The sequence below is a fragment of the Crocodylus porosus genome, unplaced genomic scaffold, assembly GCF_001723895.1.
Source record: "Crocodylus porosus isolate Cpor-Errol unplaced genomic scaffold, CroPor_comp1, whole genome shotgun sequence".
NCBI classification, from domain to species: Eukaryota; Metazoa; Chordata; order Crocodylia; family Crocodylidae; genus Crocodylus; species Crocodylus porosus.
In genome coordinates, this window is record NW_017728943.1 from 114245830 (window position 1) to 114259542 (window position 13713).

The window sequence follows — 13713 nt, forward strand, 5'->3', positions numbered from 1 at the left end:
GAACTCTACAGAAGACTACCTTCAATGCTGACAACACAGAAATAACCCACTAACCTACCACAGGTAAAGCAGGGGAACCATGGCAGCTTAATGTAATGCACAAGCTGATGCACAATTTCAAGAACTAATTCAAATCTAATTTGAAAATGATGAGTAAATCCAAATGTTTCAGACATTAAAAAAAATTACATTTTCAGAAATGTATCATTATTTTGGGTCTCCAACTTACAGCATCTTGAAGGGGCCTGAGTGCTGGGGGAACAGGGTGCAGGAAGTACATGGGAGTTGCTCAGCACTTGCTGAAAATCAGCATCATGTACAATACCTCAGACTGGGTTCTTAGAAAATACAGCACCCAAAAGCATCAGACACTTGAAAATTCAGGTCTTTCTCATGCAGGTGAGCCCGCACTTACACAAATATACACTCACTGATCAACAAGTAGGTTGTGCTGCTTGGATTCAGCTTCAACAACATTACTGAAACTGTTCAAACATCATATTCAAGTATACACTACATAAAAAGATTTGATGGCAGCAGAAACGCATTAGCAACTTCTCCAGAAAAAAAACTGAATTCTTCAATTCAGCACTGAGTCATTAAAATGATCCAGGAATTTGTGACCTGTGTAAAGGTGAGTATCCCCATTGCCACTGCCCTACGGCTAGTACCTTTAAAGAGACTTAGGGCGGAAGGTTATTCCTGAAACATTACCCACGATTACCTGTTGAACTGTTCACCATGTTAGGTGCCATGCTGTAAGGAGGAGCTTGCGGGTTCATCAGGCTAGAGCTGTTGTTCATTGGCTGGGTATAAGGAGAACTGGATCCCATAATACCACTCTGATTCATGCCAGGAAAACTGCCTTGCCTATGTGAAGAGAAAGCACACATACAAGCTCTCATTGTGGTGTATGTTATGGATTGTCACAGATTTCATTTATTATCATTCACAAGCAGCTAAGGAAAAGACAGACAATTAGTTTTTTTTAACCTGTGTTTGGGGGCTATTAGTGTTGAATTAGTTACTGTACAATCTGAGACAGAATTAGATCCAACACGAATCTCCAGAAATGTATATACTTGTTATTTTCAATTGATACAACATACAGCCATACAAATAGATATAGGTTATTATTTGTCCACGGAGCATAGAGTGATGTAACCAGAGGAGATAGAAAATCTGAGATTGGCATTGAGGTCCATCAATAAGAATTTAAAAAATAACTAAAGTGAGCTCTGTTTTAAAAAAATCAAGTTCTTTGGTCCTGTATTAAAGCTAATAAAGCTCCTTTGTTTGCCTTCCCACAAAAACAAAATCAGAAAAAACTGGAAAACCATGTGAAGAGAGTGCATGTTTGATGCTGTTTCTCCTTTCTTCCAAAGGCCAGGTTTAGCATCCCAGTAGGTTTGTCTATTTCCAGATGTGATTTAGTACACAGCTTTCCGGAAAATGCCTTTCAGCAGATGTCAGCAGAAGTAAGTCAAAGAGTTTGATCAAGGACCTTATTAAGGCACTGGGCACAAAAAATACCCTGGGTATGATACAATCCATTTAGGCAGCAATACTGCAGAAACTTTACTGACTCTGGAACCAGTGAGATGTTTTAAAATTAATCACATGTATGTATAAATTACTTCATGACTGGGATCTTAGTTTGCATAAGAAGGTGACCTCAATTAAACCTTGACAAATTCTAGTCATCCTCTTATTTGAGATGAAGAATTTTTTGTCATATAAAATACCATGGACTTTTAAAAATCATTATCAATATGGTAAATGGCAGACGTGAAGATCTTGGTTCTGAACAGCAGGAATTTGTGTAGTTTTCTAAGCTAACATTTTTGTGGTTTTTTCTAGTAAACTCAACAATTCCTCATTCTCTCTCTCTCTCTCTCTCTATATATATATATATACATAGCACTTTAAATCTTAAACTTTTACAAAGCAGTGTCTTTATCATCATGTAAGAGGTAAGATAATTGTGGTAGAGGGAGAGAATGACTTGTCCCTAAGATCACCAGATGAATGGCAGAACCAGGAAATGATCCCAAAGCCATTTATTCCTTAAAACTATAATGTAACTATGTATCCTCTCTGGTATACTTATGTCTGCATACACATTACTATTTATTTTGCACAAATACAATTTCTTGCATATGCGTAGCATGTGTGTAAAAGTACAGATTAAAACCTATGAGTTTCTCCACTACACAGTCTGTAAATGTTATGTTGTGTTTTGCAAAAAAAAATAAATAAATAAAAGCCTTGCCTTTTGTGACACCATGTAGGAGATTTTTCTCATAGCATGGTGCAGTTTGGGCTTAATATGATGTAATACTGAAACAAAACAGAACCAAATACTTCCACCTTCACCAAATAACCTTCAGTGACTTAACTGGCTTTCATATATTTTTTAACTCCTTGCAATATAATTTAGAGTTTTCAGGACCTTTGGTAGGAACTGCTCTTTCGCTTTAGAGGCAGAGAAGCAAATTATTAGTCCCATTTGGCCTAATTTTCCTGACACATTGTGAATTTCTTCAGAGGAAGAGAGAACATGTTGTCTAAATAAAGCATCATTTTCCAAGTCAGTTTTGTCCTTTGCTCTGTGAAGACAAACTTTTCTTCACTCCTGCAAAGAGGCAAAGGGTTTCTTTTGATATGAAGGAGACAACTGCCATACAATGTCATTTCTCTGCTGAAGCTTGTGATGAGTTGTGGAGGGAAAAAAAAAATTAAAATGCATAGCAGTGCAATGCTCTAAGGGAAAATTACAAAGGGAAAATAAAAGAGTTGGATCATCTGGCAACAACTTGAAAAGATTTCAGTGTTACAATCAAGCTTTTCTTGTGTAAATATTGTACCTTAAAAATACATTTCTCAAAGTTTTGGCTAAAAAGACTAGTATTACAACAAGTAAAGCTGGTGAAAATGTGTGGGGTTTTTTTGATGAATCAATGACACCCTCACCATTATGTGGGCTAAAAATACTAGCAAAGTGCGCATGGGGTGAAGTCTGCAGGTGTGTTCTCATGCTCTCACATACAAAATGTATGTATTCAAAGGCTTTTTTAAGGAGTTGTGGATGGTAGAGAGAGAAAGGAAATAAGCATTACAAGTGAATCTTTCTCCAGTCTCTAGAATTTACTTTAAATAAAGCAATGTAGACTTTTCTGGTGCAAGGAAATGGCAAATAAAATTACAATCCTTTTACTACTCCTATAGTACCTTACCTTTTCTATAGCATCTTTTATGCCAAATTGCTTTATTAACTCTGGGGCTCTGGTTCCAGTGAAGGGCTCATCCATAGAAATCTAACTGTAAAATCAGGGTCAAAAACTGATGTATAAATCATACATGGGATCACATCATCCACCACAGGAATCAAACACTAGAGTTGTTCATCAGTGCGCAACACTATATGATAGCTTTATAACAAGAAGTACAAAATAATTCCCAGTTGAAACTGCAGCTGGGGATTGGATAAAAGGAATGAGATACCTAGCTCTGGACATGATATGCCAGAAACCACCTCACTTCAGAAAATGTCTTGGGACCCTGCACGACCACTGGGAATGTAAGCGGAGGAATCTGTTTTAGGTCCCATCTGGCAGAAAACAGTGTTTGCCCTTCAATGCCATCCTGATGTCTTGGGTAGGTATTCAATTAGAAGAAAAAAGACCACTTCCTGAATCACTGAACTGAAGTGGAATGAGTATGTTCTTTGAAGGTTTCCTCTCAATGTTGTGACCATTTTGAGATTTTGATGGCTGACATTTTGAATGGCTAAAGGCTTTTTATTCATGAAGTCAGTTTCAGTGTGGGTTACAGAACTCTTGCATGTCATGTATTGCTCTATGGTGGCCAGCAATGTACCGCTTCTGTGGGGGAAATAAGCAGGTATTTGCTTCAGTCTCTAATCCTCACTCCAGGGTGGGCCTCCTTTGAGTAAAGACTGCCGACTGACAAATTGTACTGCATCAGTGCTATAATATGGAGTAAAGTCCATTAAGAACTGAGCTGAGATCACCAAACTCATTTTGATTACCCTCCAGGTCACTAAACACTTATAAATATGTTACATAGCAGCTGCTAAACATATTTCTATATGCTTAAGGTCATTGCATCATCTGCTGGTTGTTGGAGTTAAGTCAAAAATCTTAGTCTCCTTATGTGCTGCTTTCAGTAATGGAATATTCCATATACTTTTTAAGTAGTAATTTGAAAATAGACTACTAGTCTCTCCACCGCACATGCAAATCCCTTTATTTTTGCAAGACTAAATTAAAATGAACCGTCTTTTCAGATCCACTTCCTACATGTGTGACAGCTAATGGTGAAAACACAACTAAATACTGCTGAACAAGTCCTATGACAGAGTTGTTTAAAGGCAATGCAATGGATTATGACTAGGGATTGCAAGAACAAATTAAGAAAAGAAAAATTTATTTGGATATAATGAAAAACATCCTAATGGTGAAATGTTTTTATCCTCCAAGGGAAGTAACGGAAATCCCATTCCTTCACACCTTTACCAGTCGACTAGGCATTAGAAAATAAACTGTGGGGAACAACTCTGTTCTGGAGAGGAACTAGATTACCTGTCTAGTCTTCTCCATCTTTAATATCTATGATTATGTGACCCCTTAGCACATTGTTTTCTATTTTGTAGGAAAGGCAGGCAGGCAATTTGAACTGCTGCAAATCTAAAGTGATGCCATCAGCTCAAATATCACACTTACGTCTACCGTTTTTCCCCTTGCTTTGCTACAAGTAATCTCCAAGGATGCTGTGATTGAAAGAAGTTAAAAAAAACACCCTCTTTTTAGTTTATTTACTGGGTGTAATCGACAGTTTTGTCAGGGGGGTTTGTTGGTCAGTTGTACTTTATGTTTCATGCGCAAGTACAATTACTTCACTTCCATATCCTGTTCTGAATAGGAGCTTCATATCTGCACTCTTCCCTACATCTTCCCACAATTTCACCAAATGCACGGAACCTGAGCAGCTGTTGTGCTTAAGTATAAGACACTGTAGGCATCTCCTTTTCCCAAGGGCTCTGGTAGGGAGTAGGGGAGTCAGATGTGTTCCAGTGAATCCCTTGCTTTATTTACTCTCAAGACTCACTCAGAGGACAGGAAATAACAAAAACCTGGAGGTTTGAGGAAGAAATATTCTTCTTTTCCCAGTCCCATGCCTGGGTGGAAAAGGTATTTTCTTTTCTTGAACCCTACAGGTTGAAGGGTAAGTTTCAGGTAGGCCTCACCTCAATGCTGCTACAGCGGCTAGCAAGCAGACAACGTGCACAGGAGGGTCTAGGGTTGGCCAGAGCACAAGTGGGGCTGTTCCTCACCCTCCCTTGCCAAAACAACGCAGATGAACACCAGGAGGAAAGAACCCCCCCCCCCCCAAATGTGCTTATACCTTTACAAAACTGCACATAAAAATGTTTGGACACACTATTTAAAGGGTATGTGTTAGGCACTAGATGAAAACAGTCAATTTCAAAACACTTACATTTTCAATTCATTTAAAAATCTGCCTTTTTTTCTTTCATTCACAATACCAATCAAGAACTAGTTAGTATTTAACACCCTGCCTGCACCAAAAAAGCAACACCAGTATCTTAGTGCCAGAGGATCTCAATTTTTCATTGATTTGCATCTTCTGAGCTGAAATACTGATCTATAAATTGAAAAATATCAGAGGTTGTGATACTGGATTAGGTCATTGTGAAATGCAAGATAAAAAGATCACATGAAAGAAACAAGGATATGGAAGGTACGCCCGTTACATACGGAGTCCAAGCCATAAGAGCCATTGTGAGTACTTGAGAGGGGGGTTCTGTCCCTTCAGCTGAGGTGCCTCTACTTAACTGAACCTTTAACCTGTAGGTTAGAGGGCCATCTTAAGAGGTTACAGTGAAGCCACTTTACAGTACTAACCCACTCACAACTTTCAATGCTTACTAGTATACGGTTTAGTATTAACATCTAACACCAAATATTCTTTTTGCTGTCACTTCCTTCAGGTTGCAACAGGCAACTAATTACAAACGTAGTATCAGGAATACCTAGCACATTATCAGGGAATTCCAGAGGTGGGTCAGACTTAGCTACATATTATGATAAAAGTGGATTAAATTTCTCAAAAGGACAAAAAATAAACCCTTCCTCCTTGCAAGTAAATGTGTCAAAGTTGGACCTTTTGCCATGTGGGGAGGGATTAGGTTCTCTTATTTTCTGCTCATCTTTAGGCATATATTTAACTCCATATCTCTGCTGTACTATTGCTCTGGATCTTTAACCTACATCAGTTTTGCAGTGAATGCACTGCAGCATCTCAGGGGAGTAATTTGTGTAAACATTTTAAAAGGAGTATTTTTTTTAATGCTGACACACTGCTAAGGTGGCTACTTGATTACAAACTGTGAAAATGACTGTATTAGGCTGTGCTCACAAATCACAGCGTACTGACCAAATTGCCCTGTGCTTATCTGTGCCAGGTCTGCAGCATGACAGTATTTCCTCTCTCTTTTAAATGTCAAAGTATGATTTGGGGGGTTGTTATTTAAACACACTGACCTGCACAATAACCAGAAGTACTTTATTTAAATCTATCTTGAGCTGAAACTAGCCCTAAGCGCTTATAATCTGTCATACTTTGACACCAAATGGGTTATTATAATGAGAGTAATTCAGGAGTGAGATCCGCAAGCACATTTTCCCTGGAGGATTTACACGCGTGCGCACACACGCCCACACTCATATACACACGTTTTGTTAAGGATTTTCCTTCTTGCCACATAAGAGCTTCCTTGGAGAAGTGAAGGATAATCTGCCATCAGGAGATGTGGAGGAGTTAGTAGAAAGGAAAGAAGGTAAAAAGAAAGGAAAGAAAAATAAAAAACAACTTGAGGTGCGCTGGCAGGAATCTCATCGGTGAGTCCAAATGTCAACCAAATCTAAACTATATGAACTGTGGGTACAGGCTTGAAAAAGCTGCAGAATGGTGTTAAAGACAAATCCAGCATTTAAAACAAAGAGCCAGGCATAATCCAGTAGTATATTTAAATCAGATCTCCCTCATTTTTTTGGTTAGTACTATAAAATATTCCAAACATGTATTGGTGGCCCCTGCTTGTTTGTGGAGAAACTCTCGGTCATAATAACAACAGCAACATAAAAGAGCAAACAAGGCTCGTGGGGTTATGTTGGGTGCTGATACCAAAACAAGATTTTTAATCAAATTATTTTTCAGGAGGGAGAGGGAGGGTAAAGGTGTATGCTTGTATATATGGGCAGAAGGGAAGAAGGCCATGGTTCTGAACTGCAAATGAGACTGAAGCAGCATTATGAAGTATCAGTGACACAAGCATACCAGTTAGTACAAAGAAGATGCACTGACTCCAGGTAAACTGAATTAACCTGAACTCGGTTGTTCAGTGACCACAAATGAAAGGCAACACTGAAATGTGAACTAATTTTCTAGTACCTTAATAATCAGAAAGTATCTGTCCTGGTGTGTTACCTGTTCTCTTGTACATTATAACTGTGCATGGGATAGTCTTTTAAAAATGACAGAAATATCCCCTCCAAATACATACTTATTCTCTCACAAAAAAACCAAACAAATAAAACCCCCCAAAAAGAACCCCCCTCCCCATTCTCAAAACAGTTATGCTTCTGTAGTATTCACATCCAAGCTGTTATCAGTCCACATTATGAAAAGAAATACAGCACGCTGATCTCTATTGGCCTAACGCAGTACCCAGCATCTCTGAATACTGTGTCCAGAAATAGTTATTTGTAAGTTTCGATGTTACTGGGCACTAGGGCTGTGCGAAATTTCGCTGGCTGTTTTGTTTCAATGCTCTAAACAGCAAAATCAAAATGAAATGAAAGGCTTTGAAACAGCCTCAAAACGAAATGAGGACAGTTGAAACATTTTGAAAGTTTAAATCTCTTATCCCCATTTTATAGATAAGGTAAACTGAGGAACAGACTCACGATTCTTGATGTGATCTGAAAATAAGGTGCAGAAGCCTTTATTTTCTCATGGAAAAATCAAGCAGTAGCAATTCAAACTGAAGGCACTGAGAGCCTCAGGGGCTCTGCATATCTGAAAAGCAGGGTTTAGAGGATACTTTGAAAAACATGACCAGAAGGGAGATGCCAAAGGTAACCTAGGAAAGGGAGATACATGCAGCACTGAACTATAGAAATAAATCACTAATACCATCTGAATCTGATAACGTGTCTTTGGTAAAACATGCTGCATATTATTTAGACAATTCTTAACAGTGCAGTTGCAGTTTGTAAAATACACTGAAAGATATGCTCTAATTCTTGTTTTTCATGTGCCTCAATCTTGGGCAATAACAGCAGAATTTAAGCTCTTGTTTTTACCCTGTAATAATCTCCTGACATATTTTTATTACATGTCATTTTGCCATGTGCTTTGAGGCATCTACTCTTGTATTTATTTGTTTAAGAACTCCATCACTGCAATCCACATTAAATAAATACCGTGTAATGCTGTGTGACAGAGAACATGGGACTGTTGAAGAGCTGACCAAGTCAAACTGTATGTAATCACACGGAAGCTGTGCTCTCTCCATGACCCCTGGCTATCTGACTGGCAAGGTGAATTTAAACTATAGTTTTAAGGACAGCTGCTTGTCTACTGTCCCCATCAGATATAACATGTCAGCATTATGAGGAGATACGTTTCTTGCACAAGTGGAGTGTGTGATGGATGAAGAGGGATTCTATATAGTCTTACAGCAAGCAGGAGGGGACATGAACTGTTTTGTGAAGGGAAAAGAACAAATAAACTAAACCAAATTGCTTTGCAGAGTCTGGGAGCAAAGAGTCAGTATGCCAACTGGGGTGGTTTAGTCTGGTGTGATTTGATACCAGAATGAGGAGTGACTCATATGACTCTCTCAATATGTACCTTCTATTTTTGTGTGCGTTTATAAATAGCATCATTAAAAAAGCGGAAGACAGTATGAACTCTGTTGCCAAATGAATGAAATGCAAGTGGGTGAGAGTCTGTTCCTAGAGTATTAATAGGTGTATGGTCATCAATGTGTAGCACTGGAAAGTTAAACAAAGAAAACCAGATTCAGTATTCTTCATATTTCCCCATGTATCACTGCTGAAGAGCCAATTCAATTTCCTCCTACGTGCCAGCACCACAAAAGGAAGGAGTCTCGGATCCTTTACTTCCCCTGCCCCTTTGATCTTGGGCTGTGATTCTCTCGCTTCCCTCCACTAGGATTTTATGGTGTTTGTATCATTCTTGCTTTTGAGCACTGCTCAGCTCTACTGAGCTCAGTATGCTGGCAACAAAGTGAAAATCTAGTAAACTTCTGGTTGCTTAATGCCAGCTCTTCAAAAAAATTCATTAAGATTTTCATAATAAATTACATTTGGCCAAAAGCACGCTGAACAAACAGATTAGGGCACAGGCAAGGAAGAGCAGGCCAAGAAAGTGCATCCTTAAAACGAGTTTTTCCCAAAAGGAAAGTTTCCCACTAGTGTCTTGTCCAACAACCTGAAACTATTTTACTTTTACTATCACCACTAAACAACAACACCAATAATAATAATAAAAATGACAACACAACAGCAACAATGTTTGGTCTCAGGTTTTCTGCACTCGCATATTCTCATAAAAGACATGGTGCATATATTAGTGCAATTTCCCAGCAGGCTCTTCCAACATCTTTTGCTCAAAAGACACCTCAAACTTACTGAGGCCACAGGAACAGATTGACAGTTTCAGTGAAATGGCTGTCATAAGTACACAGAGGGATGTCTACACCTAGAGATGAGAGAAGCTGGATAACACTCCCCTAACATAAACAATATAACTACTAATACTTGGGTGTTAGCTATGCTTATGGATTATGTTATTAAATTTACATTTGATCTTAAGTTACCATCAAAATGGAGGCTCAGTCTTGCTGCACAGAAAGATTTAGTCTGTGTCCCAGAAGGTTTAGAGGAAAAAGGCATTCTTTTTTTTTTAATCCCCTTTTGATCATCCTCATACTTCAGTCCCATTAAAAAGTCAGAAGATGCTTTTTTTTTCTGCCAAAATATTCCATCATCATACCTTTGCTCAGTCAAAATGAGGATTCAGAAAGTTCATTCTCTTTTCATCAGAATAAGTGCTTTTCCCATTCTTTCCTCGACAAAAGACGGACTCTCTGTCCTTTTCTGATTCTTGTGATTCCTGTCTATATCACAAAGGCTGTTCTGCTGGTCTTTAGATTAGTGAAATGATGTAACACGTTACTTTTTCTGGCCAGCAAACTGATCCAAACCATGAAAACTTGTAATCTGGATCTTGAAACACTGATGATCACTCAAAATCAGTTTTCAAAATGATGCCTTTTCTTCTGAGCAGACCAAACTTTATTATTTTCCTGCAAAGGCAACTGATGAAGAGCTGCATTCTTAGTACTCTAGATATAAAGATAATATTTCACTAAAAAAAAGAGAGAGACATTATCTTGTGATATGCATTAAATTTGGTACGGAGACAGCAGGCTCCTAAACTAGATAGATCTTTCTATACTGCAATTCTGTTTCAACAGAACTATAATTCCTATAGAGGGCAACATCTCTCCTAAATAACCAAAGGGACTAAGCCAAAATTGGAAGTATGAGAGTAATCAAATCAAGAGCATCGCTGAGATTTCTGACATTTCACAGCCACAATTCAGAGAATCACCCCTTCCTTTCCAATGTGCTCCTGCTTTCACAACTTAAAAGCAGTTATTCTCCAAAGGAGGGAAATACTATTTACTCCTGAGATCTGTGGATGATCTCTAATGGCATGAGCAGCACATAGCAGTCTACTTGATTGATGAGTAACAAAAAAAGTCCCCCCAAATCACTTGTTGCTTATGTCTGTATAAGCAATGTTTGTGGGTATAACCTGCTGGTACCCAGGACTCGGAAATGATGGATTTGCTTTTCATTCAAACAAAATTCCAGATACAAATGTATTCTCATTACTCTCCCACAAAAAATAGCTTGGGTTTGGCTCAATATGAAAAGTTTCTGCCCATTTTTACACAATTTTATCAGCCTTTTGAGATTATCAAAACAATACTTCTTCAGGAAAATCACAAAAGAGTTGCTTCCTGCCTCTCAAGTATACCCAAGGTAACTTGTATGCTGCTTTTTCTGACATCTCTTACTACAAGAAAAGCCCACCTAGGGTTCTGGTCCAAAATGCAGAAGTAGTATACTTTGTAATGGAAGGAGACAGGGAAAGAAAAAAAAGCCAGCCAGCTGGGAGCTGATGCCTAATTGTGACGGAGGTGAGAAAAGACGAAGGCTTACCTTTCATATATTCCCATGGGGTAATTTCCTACCCCAGATGCATATTTTGTGAAGTATCTTAAAGTTAATTAATCCTAAAAAAAATTCTTTTTAGGACATTGTCATTGGCAGCACAGTGCACAATATCCTCCTAAAACAGCCAGCTTAGATGAATGGTTTGCTCTCTGTGGATGAAAAACTGCCCAGGGTAACATGTTACCCCAGGTGTGAATGTGTTTCCATATGGGGTAACTTACCCCAAGCCCATGTTAATGCATTGGGGTAACTTGTTGGCAGGGTGGAATTGCTTCTGTGACAGCATAGCTTGTCTTTGATTGTTATTTATATGCTGCAGTGGAACACCAGTGGGGTGCTTGCCACTCTGGGGCTATTATAAGCTCTGTGGGAGCTTGCTTGCAGAGCAGCAGGGAAAAGCCTCCTCCAGGAACCAGTTTAAGGGGGAAGGTGGGTGGCAGAACACATTGGGTGTCTGCCACTAAGAGTTGGGGGCAGGTGCTACCCCAACTCTGATGAGTGGCCATTTTAGATCCAGGCCAGCAGAGCTGGAGGCAGCAGTTTGCTGCCTGATGCTGTTGAAGTAACATCTCCCAGTGGAGCTGCTGCTCCTGCAACAACATGGAGGTGAGGGAAAGAGCTTAGGGGGATGGTTTAGAGGCTCTTGGTCCTGACGGGTGGCCTGGTGGGGCTCCAAGTGGCATTGGAGCCCCCACGAAATGCAAGGCCAGTTACCTCCCAAGTGAAAGGCGAGGAGGGGCGCCTTAACCCCAGCCCCCACACCTCTGGGTGGGTTATTTATCATTGGAGGTAGTAGAGGGCCAGGCACATCCTGGTGTGGCACCTGAGCCCGTGTAGGGTGCAAGACCCCAGAGTGTGGATAGTGGGGTCAGGCGTGGCTCCAGCCACCTGAGCCCATGTGGGGTATAAGACCCTGGAGAGTGGATAATGCGGTACAGGACCCTGGAGAGGGAGAAGAGTGGGCCAGGCATGCTGGTGAGTGGCACCTGAGCCTGCAGGGGGTGTTCGACCCCAGACCCCAGTGTAGGGGGCAGAGTAGGTGCCCTGGTGGAGGCGGGGGTGCAAAGCAGGGTGCAGAGGGGCACCTAATGGCCTGCACCAGAGCGGCAGCTGGGAGGCCCTGGAGAGAGGGGGCATGTAGAGTAGAGTAGAGAGTGGGAGTAATGAGGCCCTGTGAAGAGGGGGCATGAAGTGGGCCCCAGTGAGTAGGGGGCTTGAGAGTAGGTCCTGCTAACACGGGGGCCGAGTCAGGTCCAGGCATGTTAGCCTGGGTGCCTGAGGCTGACGAAGTGGGGCAGCTGAGGAAGTGCCTCAGACAAACAACGGGGCAAGTCCAGAGCCCTGACAAAGCAGCTGGGTGAAGGACCCAGTGAGAGACCAGAGCCAGAGTCAAACCAGTGTTTTTCAAACTGCCCAGTCCTCATGGATGAGGACAGCAGGAGATGCCAGAGAGGCCGTGTGCTTGCTGGCTGGGGAGTGCAATGAAGCAAGCCCAAGAATCCTCTGGGTGAGGGCAGGGTGAGCGTGGCCCCGTGGAAAGAAAGGGCGGTACGAGTGTGCCTCCACAAAGGGGCGGTAAGCAAGATACCACATGAGAGCCGGTGGAGAAAGAGAGGCCTCAGTAAGAGGGAGGTGGTATGAGTGTGACCCGGAATAGGGCAGAAAGCGAGAGGCCTAACATTGTGATGATTTGGGCCTGGCCTCAGGCCGGAGCCTAGCACAGCTGTTAGGAACATCTGGGAGGCTTGGGATGCAGTACAGGGATGGTTGGAGCTGTATACATAGGCCCAGGAAGCCAGGGCATTGAAAGGGCAGCCTCCCACCTAATTAAGACCATAATTATCTAACAACAAGGCATGGCAAGTGAACGAGGTGGTTGGCATACCCAGAAGCAGGTGGGAGACTAGCATTGGGGCTGGTTGGGGAGCTCCCACTTTGCCACCTATGCATTCAGCAGTAATCAATTTTTTCTTTATTTCCTGCAGTCCAGGATGAGATGGCAGTGCATATTCAGTGCTGCACAGGTAACTGGGGATGGCAGCGACACATCCACTTATGAAATCTTATCCCAAGGCAGTGAGGATGCTGACTTTGTTCCAGACATGGGAGATTGTTCATAGTAAGAAGACCATGTGTCTATGGAAGTTTCATCCAGCTCAGATGAGGAGGAGTTGGTGCCACAAGCAGAAGCGATGCCAACACTGCCAGTGGGAAAGGGAAGAGGACCAGCCCGGGGCCGCCACAGAAGACCAAGGACAGCTACAGCAGAATGTGGAGCAGAACCACTGCCACCACTCCCAGAAAACATTGCAGATGATGATACTGTTAGAGG

At 41.1% G+C, this 13713-nt stretch overlaps 1 protein-coding gene across 1 annotated transcript in view; it reads right to left on the bottom strand.

Annotated features, from left to right (window-relative positions):
- ARID1B (AT-rich interaction domain 1B) overlaps positions 1–13713 on the bottom strand; it is a 447671-nt gene that overhangs the window by 63637 nt on the left and 370321 nt on the right. Inside the window, exon 10 of the mRNA XM_019548627.1 lies at positions 715–870. Within this exon, the coding sequence (XP_019404172.1) occupies positions 715–870 (156 nt within the window). The remainder of the gene's footprint in view (positions 1–714; positions 871–13713) is intronic.